We start from the raw sequence: 10,498 nt of genomic DNA, 5'->3' as shown, positions 1-10,498 counted from the left end.
GACTGGTACAATAAATGGACAGAGTGAATAAACTGTTGATCGAAAAAATAAAAAAATAACATATCGTTTAATTTTCAAAAAGAAGAAACGAAAGCGTGAATTATAACATATATACACATTTTATAATAATTTACTCCTTTTAAAATCATTAGCATAATAACATCAACACTTAATTAGATCCTATCAGACAACGGTTAACAGCTATCAGCTATCGGCAACAGCTGAACCAAAGATATCCTAAAGAACATAAGTTATTCTAAGATGTATATGATATTGCATGTAGTACAAAAAGAAATGCATGAAAACTAAAGCTTATTGGTGGCTGGCCTGTAGTTCCATCACACTTCTATTCATCTCCCTTTCTTTTACTCTCTCTCTCTCTCTCTCTCACTCTGTCCCTCTCCTATTCTTTCTGTTGTTTTAACTTTGCCTGAATATATACCAACATGCCTCCAAACTAATGGGGTTTGTTCTGTTTTGCTAGCACTTGAACCCTTGCTTGCTTATCATCTCTCTCTGTTAGGTGAGCCTTCTTTTTTTTGATTTGATCATTTTTTATTGGAATCTTGTAATTAATTAACTGTTAAGTTGCTGTTTTTAGAATCTTTTAACTGTTTTTTATTTCTCTCTTTCCATTATTCTTGGATTCTTCACATGATTTTTTGGTTCTTTTGTCACTATCTTAATTGTACTCTAATAATATCTTGAATTGTTTTTCCCTTTTTGAAATTCTTTTGTTATGATTTTCTTGATTTGTTGTGTTCAATTGGTTTTTGTACTTTGGTAATGATCACCATAGTTTCAAGAATCAGAGTATCAGCTCTGTTATTTTAGTTTAATTTGTATGTTTCTTGAACCAGAAAATTGCAAAATAAAGAGTGGGAATTTGATCAAGAATCAAGAAATAGAGTAATTTTGGAGGGTTTGTAAATGGCTGTGAAGACTCTGTATTTCAAAGAACATGAAGGAATTGGGCAGTCATCAATGCCTTGGTGGAGTGCTTTTGGGTCTCAATCTGTTAATGGTGAAACCTTTGACTTATTCAAGCTTTCATCCATGGAAAAATTGACGGAAGAAGACCAATTCAGTGGCTTGAAGCAAACCAGAAACAATACTGAGCATGATCTGAATAAAAAGATTTCTGATACTAATACCATTCAATTCACTGTTTTTCCTGGTAATTGATCCTTTATCTTGAATATAATTGATCTTTTAAAAATTTGCAAATATTATGCTATCTTCTTGGTCTTTCTTAAGTTTTAGAAGTGTTTCCGAAACGTAGGACTCGATTAATTTCTGTTCAACATAGGTCTTGTCTTGATCAGCGACGGTCCGACGGATAGTGTTGAAATCATTAAGGGTTATGTGTAAGTAAAATCCATAAGAGAGATGATAACTATTTGTTTTGTTTTTGGCCATGAAATAATTGGAATACAATCCAAGATTGTCTTGGGTTTGATTAGCCAAATTTATGGTCATGTAAACAATCAAAATTAACTTTTTATACACTCCAGTGTCATCATTTCTTGCTGTTAACTTCAAAATTTACTGGTTGTTGTAGTGAGATAGCTAGTTTCTTCTTCTGATGTTTTGTTGCACGCCAAAAATGGAACGGTGGAAAACTAAAACCTGAATCAGAAAATGGTAGTAGAACATTTTCTTGAAAAATGACAAGGTTATTTGTTATTTTGAGGATTAATTTTGAAATTGTAGTTTTGCATTCTCTATTGTGAGTATATCAGAACAGTATATTTAGACGTCCAAAATGGTTAAAGAGTGTTACATTCCATCTTAAAATTAATTGGTGTTAAGTGGAGATGCACAATCAATATTTAAACACATTTTTTAATTCATACACAAAACCAATGTGGAATACTCCCATTTCAACACTCTCCCTCACGCGTAGCGTGTCTGGGCCGAGCAACCAATTCCCCCTCATACATCTCACGAGGGTTGGATCAAAATTAAATTGTGTGAATGAACAAAATTTTGGTATCATGTTAGATTTAAATTGTATAAATGAATAAGGTTCTGATAACATGTTAAATTCCATCTTAAAATCAACTGGTGTTAAGATGGAATTAACAAAGATTGATTAAGAATCTAAGTTGAAAACTTCACCTTTGAAGTTGGAAAAGAAAATATTATTATCCCACATTGGATAGTAAGCGAAGCTTGGTTATAAAGTTTCCAAATCTCAAAGGTGTTTCCGAAAATAAAACAGTGAAATATAGTATGCTCAATGCAGCATAACCTTCAACACTGCCTATCTCATAACAAGACATGTGATTTATTTGTTCAGGTGACTGTAAAGTTTCAAGTGATGGACAAAAACCTCCGCAGACAGCCGAATATCATGGTCATGTCGACATGGGATTTCGCCAGCCGATGGTATGATTTCTCTTTTCTTTCCATCAACAATTTCCTTCACTCGGAATTGGAAAAGATTTCCCGGAAAAATGTATGATTCCTGATTGTTTCTAAAATGCAATTGTAGATTTATGCAAAATATCCTCACATGGATCAATGCTACGGGCTATTCTCAGCTTATGGTTCGCAAATTCCGGTATAAACTTGTTCCTTCAACTATTCTATATGTAGCACACAAATGTAAATACTGAAATGAAAAACACCGAAATGAAAAATGGTGAGATCATATTTTGGAGTATATAAGAATGAGAATAGGCTATAGATATAACCGGTTCCCTAAATGGCTTTATGGATATTCCTCAATGTCCCGGCTATTCACGAGGAGTTTCAAAAGTATTTCTAAAAATGAAAACTTGTCCACTCTTATGTTTTGGCATTTCGTTTCTGGGTATTGCAAGGGCCGAATGATGCTGCCAATGACCATGACGACGGACGAAGGGCCAATATTTGTGAATCCTAAGCAGTATCATGGAATCATCAGGCGCAGGAAATCTCGTGCAAAGGCTGAACTCAAGAATAGATTGACCAGAAAAACAAAGGTACGGTTTCTACAATTGCAACTTAGTCTCGTACTTCATATAAAACAACTCAATACAGTGGACATAAAGTATTATGCGGTTTTACGGTACCTGAATTGCTATAGTAATTTTCTATTGATATAAAATTGAAAATACTCAGTTATCAGAATATAACAAAGAATTAGAAATTTTATACTAGAAGGTCAAATTGCAATATACATTATACATGGAGAGCAATTTTTAAAAATGGGAGATCAAATTGTAATATAATTTAATTTTTTTATACTAATGTGAAAAGTTGGAAGGGCAAGGCCATCCCTTGCCCTCTCACTCTGTCATTAATAACAAATAAAACTATGGTAATCATTTTATAAAATATTTATAGTCGAATAACCGCAAATAAAAAAGGGCAAATGTACGATTTTTACAAGGAATAAATTATAAATATAAAGTGACGGAGTTTCAGATGAAACATAGAACTCGACAAGTTTATTGGAACGTAACTCCGAGTTAAACAAATGGTTACCTTTTTGATGGGTTAAATGTCTATTCTACAGCCTTATATGCACCTGTCAAGGCACCTCCATGCGATGCGTCGACCAAGAGGAACCGGTGGCCGTTTCTTGAATTCCGGCACCGGAAAAGGCGGAACAGAAGCAAAGAAAGCCAGCCATGTTACTCAAATATCTCATCCCACAGCTTCTCATAGCTCTGAAGTCTTTCAATCTGATAGCGGAACTCTAAACTCACCCAAGGAACCAAACATTTCAGGGTCCGAGGTGACAAGTACGTACTCTAAGAGACATTTTGATCATCACTTCTCGATCAATTATCTCTCGCCACCTGTCCACCCTTTCATGATGGACAGTGGACAGTGGATTGCAGCCGCAGCAGATAACTGCTGCAACCTGAAAGTTTGACGAAACCGGGATGGGATTAGGGCTTAGTTGTTGGCATGCACTAAGCACCAAAACCATCCCTTTGTCGCAACCAAATGATGTTTGGTTGTCTGGGCAAATCATTCTTGGCTCATATGCATCAAGGGCATTTCTGTCATTTTTAAAGGATGATTAGAGGTGAAACCTTCATGCATATATATGTATAAAAAAAATATAATTAACAAATATATATATAAATAGTGTGGAAATGAATAAGTGCATTACCATTGTGTAATGATGATGTGAAATTCTGGTTTGTGTTTCTTGAAGTTAGATGTTTGCTGTCTGGTTTTCAGACATTGTGTAATAAAATGTATTCTGCAAATTGTAAGGATTATTCAAGATGTAATTTGTAAGGATAATATGACTTTGTGAACTACTTTGAGCTTCCTAGTTGTGTATTTCTTGATTGATCATGTGTAGTTGCAGAGTTCTATATGTGAGTTGAATATATAAACTACCCCCACTGCCGACAATAATAACAAAATTGAACGGTTCATGTTAAAGGGTCATTTCAAAAGAAAAGGATAGTAGACCCCGGGTCACTAAGCTTATCGGGAATTATCAAAAGGATAATGAGTTATATCTTTTGTTAGAACAGTACGCCATTGTGGTCAAAATATAAAAAACGCAACTTTTTTATTTACATGACACGTCGGAAATATAAACTCAGAGAATTTTTTAGTTAGATCGAGTCTACCACGTCATCTGTAGAGTAAGTTATTCATAATACAACATCTCATTAAAATGATGGCAATATCGTAATAATTGTGCAATAAATGTGACTCGTCAGACGCTGAGTCGCACCTTCCCTTTTCGCCATGTCATTGTCCACATTATTGTCTTCTTTCCTAATTTCTTTCAACATTTTCCAGCAAAAATTGCTGACGTGTTACTATCCGGTTCGTTATGTCATGCCAGTATCCGGTTGCCGACTCAGTATTTTTCACCAAATTTTTGAACGGTGTATAGATTTGAGAAAAATTGGTAGTTGGTGTATGAAAATGATGATTTTTAAACGACGTGATTAAAATGAGAAAACGTGTAAAGTTGGTGAATTTTTATGACACTACCCCTTAAAAATAATATAAATTTCATTAAACATCAATTTTTACGAAATCAATTTTTAGTTTTTTTATGCCACCAAAATAATAATTGATTTTTTCTTTTAAATATCCGTCTTATTTGTCTAGGTTCAAACCCAAATGACCCAGACGAAGTGTTCTTCGTCTGGGTTCGTCAGGGTTTGAACCCAGGTGAAGTGTTTATCGTCTGGGTTGGAACCCAGACGAGATCTTCTTATGGGTTCCTACCCAGACGGAGTGTTCATTGTCTGGGTTCAAACCTAGACAAGTTCATCGTCTAACGAAGAAGGTTGTGATTAAAATGAAAAAACGTGTAAAGTTTGTGAACTTTATGATATTAATCCTATTTTTAAAGTTATTGATGGAAAGAAATTAAAAAAATTAAGGAAGAAGATGATGACGTGAAAATTTAGGGGCTATACAGATGATAACATGGTGAAAGAGGAAGGTGTGACTCAGCGTCCGGCGGACCACATAGGACCAAATCGCCGGAATTCATTAGGAATTGTCGGAGTTTCAGAAATGATAAGTTCGGTAACTATTTCGGAATGAAAATTAGTTCGATAACCATTTTGTACTTTTGAGAAATATAGTTACCCTCAAAATCTATTACCATTTTTTAATACCAAAAGTAATTTTTTCGGCATTGGCATGTAAGCAAACACACTGCGATTTTGCGTTTTTTACCCTTCTGTTATAATATTTGGTATAATTCAGTGTTCTTTTTTTTAACCGAGCTTTTAATTAATACCTTTTTTAGTGCCTTATGTTCTAAAAGAAAATGTAAAGAACAAACTCTTAACCTGGCCAAATTTATTTATTTTTTCTTAGAAGGATTGCTAAGGAGAAAAATAATTAATTATTCTGCACATTCTAAAAGTAGAAACTCTAGCTATATCTTCCAACATGAGAATTTTAAAATATCAGCATGCATATTTTCAAAGAGTCAACCCTGTAAAAAAGGAAAATATTATGGTTGACCATCCAATTCGCATAACGGTTTCCTTCTTTATAAGTATGACAGATAGGGATATGCATAAAACGGTCAAGTCGATTAATCGAATTAAAATCGGAAAACCGAATAGGAAAATGTAGTTAATGGGTCCAAAAATTTAGATTTAGGTTTAGATTTTGAGAGATTTATGAATTTACCTAAAAAAAGAAAATAATTTGAATTTCTACCTCAACATGGAAAAGTCAACAAAAATACTCCAAGATTTGACAATTTTGATGTTTTTACTTTCCATGTCTAACTTATTAGGATTTTACTCTGTCTATATAATAGACTTCTCTGACACACTCTCTCTCCCTTTCTATCTCCTTTTCTTTCTCTTTCTTTCTCTCTTTTTCTTTCTCTTTCTTTTTTTCTCTCTTTTTTCATACATAACGTCTCTCCCTTTCTTTTTTTCAAACTTTTATTTTGTTTACTTGTTTCAAACTTTTTTAAATTAGGTATTTTTTATTTCTTCATACTTTAAATTAACAAATTTGCTATTATAAATTACCAATAAATAAAATATTTTCTTTTCATTTATTTCAGTATTATCAAATATTTTATAATTTATAAATATATACTACTATTTAAATATTTTATTATATTAATAGCATATTCAAAAATTATTTGAATTAAATAAAAAATTACAGTATTACATTATCATATGATTACACTGTATCACTTTATCATATGATTATCACAGTTTCATCTTAGCATGTAATTATCAGTGTATCCTATTGTATTGTCATCTTATTATCATATTATTATCAATATCGTATGTAATAGATTATTATATGATAATGTGATGATACTGTTGGATAATATCAGACAAAATCATATTATCATATGATTATCACAATATTACATTATCATATGATTATCACAGTTTCACCTTATCATATAATTATCAATATATCATATTGCATTGTCATTTTATTATCATGTCATTATTAGTATCGTATGTAGCAGATTATTATCATCTCGTTATCATAATTTTTCTGTAATTTATTTTTATATAGGTATTATGTTATCATACCATTATCGTTTTATTATCAATAAGAATCTTATCATACTACTCTATCTTCACATTATCATCTCGTTATCATAATTTTTATGCATTGTTTTCCATATAGATATCATACTATTATCATAATAACTTTATTATTTAATTATCATCTGGTTATCACTGCTATCATGAATCTTTTAGTAATTATATTTTCACGTACATTATCATCCAATTATCATATTTTATTATCATCTAGTTATCATACCGCAATGTTATATGATAATATTATAATATAACATGATAATCAGATGTTGTTTTTTTCATGTAGTGTTATGATAATAAAATGATTATCATGTTATTATCACTATATTATCATATTATCGTACTATTATCATAACTTTATTATTTAATTATCATCTGGTTATCACTGGTATCATGAATCTTTTTGTAATTATATTTTCACGTACATTATCATCCAATTATCATACTACTCTATCTTAACATTATCATCTCGTTATCATAATTTTTATACATTGTTTTCTATATAGGTATTATATTATCATACTATTATCTTTACTTTATTACTATTTAATTATCATCTGGTTATCACTGGTATCATGAATCTTTTTATAATTATATTTTCACGTACATTATCATCCAATAATCATAATCTTATCATATTTCATTATCATCTAGTTATCATACTGCAGTGTTATATGATAATATTATGATAATAACATGATAACCAAAGATTTTTTTCCTGCAGTGTTATGATAACGAAATGATAATATATTGATAATAACATGATAATCAGAGGTTGTTTTTAATAAAAAAAATCAATTTTTTCTGCAGTGTTATGATACTTACATGATAATGCAGTGATGATACTCATATGATAATCAGAAGCTGTTTTTTTTTTGCAGAAATCAATTTTTGTGTATAAAATCGTTTTTAATGCAAATGTTTAGATTTAAAAATGAGAAAATTCAAGAGTAATTCTTTTAGATCTGAAAATCAAAATAAATCGTATTAATCACCACGAGTTGAGAAAAAAATTTCAAAATTAAATATAAAAAACGGCGGAGCAATGAAAGAACGGCGGTGGAGCGACGAAGGAACGGCGGCGGAGCGATGAAGGACGGCGGTAGAGCAAAGAAAAAAATAAAGAATGAAAGAAAAAAAAAGAAAAAAAAAAGAATCAGAGAATAAGAAGAAGAATAAGAAGAAGAAGAAGAAGAAGAAGAAGAAGAAGAAGAAGAAGAAAAGGACGAGGAGAGAAGAGAGAGAAAAAGAAAGACAAATATAAAAAAAAGCCAACTGTAACATGATAGGAGTAGAAAAAATATACTTGAAGTAAAAAAATTAATAAATAGTAGGTATAATTATAATATAAATATGTTTTAGAGTAAAAAAATAAAAACATTAAAATAGTGAGGTATTTTCTATATCTTTTCCTTGTTGAGGTAGGAAATCAAATTATTTTTAAAAATGGAGTATTTATCCTAATTTTCTCTTAGATTTTTAATTTTTAAAGTTAATGGTTTAGTTTTAGATTTTTGAATTTTAAAAACCGCGGTTATCCGGTTTATAAATAATAATTTTTAATATATGTATACACATGCATACATTTTTTAATGCTTTAAATAATTTTTAATAATTAAAATAAATTGATTGATGAACTTTAATAGATATTTCATAGGAATATATTTTTTGTATTTGGAGAGTTGAATTTAATTGCTAATTGTAGTTCTAAATATTTGCATTGGTTTTATTCATAAAATAGTTTAAATTTGTATTTTTTTTTACTATAATTTGAATTTTTATAGCTTCTTTTTGTTTGTTAGAAAATTTAAATAGAATAATAAAAAATTAAAATTTTATTGTTAGACTTATTTAAAATTTCATCTATATGTTTTATCTTTTTTTTTTTAATTTAAATTTTCTAATGGTTATATGGTTAAAAACTGCAAAACTGAAAAAACAAACCGTTTTAAATGGTTAACCAATTTATCGGTTAACCGTTTAAAATTTTAGATTTAGATTTTTAATTTTAAAAACTGTACTATTATAGACCGGTTTATAAATTAACCTCATGGACCAGTTAACACTTAACCGGTCCATACCCGCCCCTAATGACAAATATTCGCATGCCAATTCCCGTTAAGGAGGGTTCTGATAGCACTAAAAAGGTTTATTTTGACATTGATGTAGTTAACATTTAATTAGCACGGAAACAAAAACTAAAAACGGAAATAACATAAAACGAACACGGGAAAACAAATTTTTCTAAAATAAAGGACACGAAACATGAAAAAAACGTATAAATAATAAAATATAAGAATAAATTTATAATATTAGAAATTACAAAATTCTATATATATTAAATTTTATTTATACATTTATGACAATTAAAAAAATAAATCAAACATAACTAAACCCAGCAAAAATAAGAATATAAGATTTATTATACACAATGTGAATAGTAAAAATTGTGGATAATTTATTAAAAAGAAATTATTTGTTGAGAATTTTTTACATTTTTTTACAATTGTTTAATTTTTTTTATTTGCGAAAACGACCCAAACATTTTCTTATGAGTTTTCGAGGGTTTTCGGTTTTCGAAGTGGGACACACAACTTTGTCAAAGTTTATATGCTTCTTAGGTTAACATCCTTTTTGAAGGCATCAACTGCAAGCTTACTATCCCTCTCGATGATTATATTTGTGTATCCTTTGTTTCAAACAACTTTGAGGCCATCGAAGACACCCCACAATTCAACCCAAGGAACAGAGCATCTCCCTAAAAACCTACTGAAACCGAACTCTCAACCACCATCTTTGTTGCGGGCCAAACCACCAAAGAAGGCATTATTGTCAGCAGACGCATTGCTTCATCAAAGTTAAGATTCGTCTAGATCTTTTGGAGAAGGGATAGGGGGCGGGTTAAGGAATGCAGTAGGGTTCGAGAGAAGAATGTGTTGAAGATAATTAAAAATAAACAGTGTATTATTTTAATTAAATTAAGAGTCAGTCAAATATAATTTGAACTAGTCTTAGTATTTATATATTAAGATCAATTAAAATTAGTTTATTTAGGCTCAAATTTTTGTTTGTTATAAATTGTCTAAGTTCATGTTATATTGTTAATATCATAAGAAAGATCACTAATTTTTGCAATTCTCATGCTTCTTTTTGAATTTTCATGGAAACAAGTCGATAAGAAATGTTATCCATAAAGTCATTTTATGTTTCTAAATATTTATAAAATTGCATTATTTTGGTGAACCGTTAAGCAATAATCGTATAGTTCGCTATGGCACGAATAAAGTACACGATCTCAACTGAGTACGTATTTCATCTTTAAAGATAAAATTGCTCTGCTAATTCCAAAGACACCAATAGTCTAATAATTGTTGAATGGATACAACAAGATGATCATAGGAAAAACCCAACCATCAGCAAAGACTATAGAAGACGCGAGAAAAAAAACACATAACTCGATCCCTTGCCGTATGCATATTTGTAGG

General features: G+C 30.3%; 1 protein-coding gene across 1 annotated transcript; it reads left to right on the top strand.

Moving 5' to 3' along the window:
* Positions 1–308: 308 nt before the first annotated feature.
* On the top strand, positions 309–4,265 carry LOC126679317 (nuclear transcription factor Y subunit A-10). The gene is made up of 6 exons (XM_050374315.2): positions 309–523; positions 861–1,177; positions 2,303–2,391; positions 2,498–2,566; positions 2,829–2,969; positions 3,506–4,265. Exons 2-6 carry the CDS (start codon positions 931–933, stop codon positions 3,866–3,868), a joined length of 909 nt encoding a protein of 302 aa, XP_050230272.1. The 5' UTR covers positions 309–523; positions 861–930; the 3' UTR covers positions 3,869–4,265.
* The last annotated feature ends 6,233 nt before the right edge of the window (positions 4,266–10,498 follow it).

This window comes from Mercurialis annua, linkage group LG4 (genome assembly GCF_937616625.2).
Source record: "Mercurialis annua linkage group LG4, ddMerAnnu1.2, whole genome shotgun sequence".
Taxonomy (NCBI): Eukaryota; Viridiplantae; Streptophyta; class Magnoliopsida; order Malpighiales; family Euphorbiaceae; genus Mercurialis; species Mercurialis annua.
The sequence above is the reverse complement of the archived record's forward strand: the minus strand, read 5'-3'. Positions and strand labels throughout refer to the sequence as shown.

Coding starts and splice junctions, on each gene's coding strand:
- LOC126679317 (XM_050374315.2), top strand. CDS start 931: ATGGCTGTGAAGACTCTGTATTTCAAAGAACATGAAGGAATTGGGCAG. Junction 1,178..2,302: donor TCAATTCACTGTTTTTCCTG/GTAATTGATCCT, acceptor TTATTTGTTCAG/GTGACTGTAAAGTTTCAAGT. Junction 2,567..2,828: donor CTTATGGTTCGCAAATTCCG/GTATAAACTTGT, acceptor GGGTATTGCAAG/GGCCGAATGATGCTGCCAAT.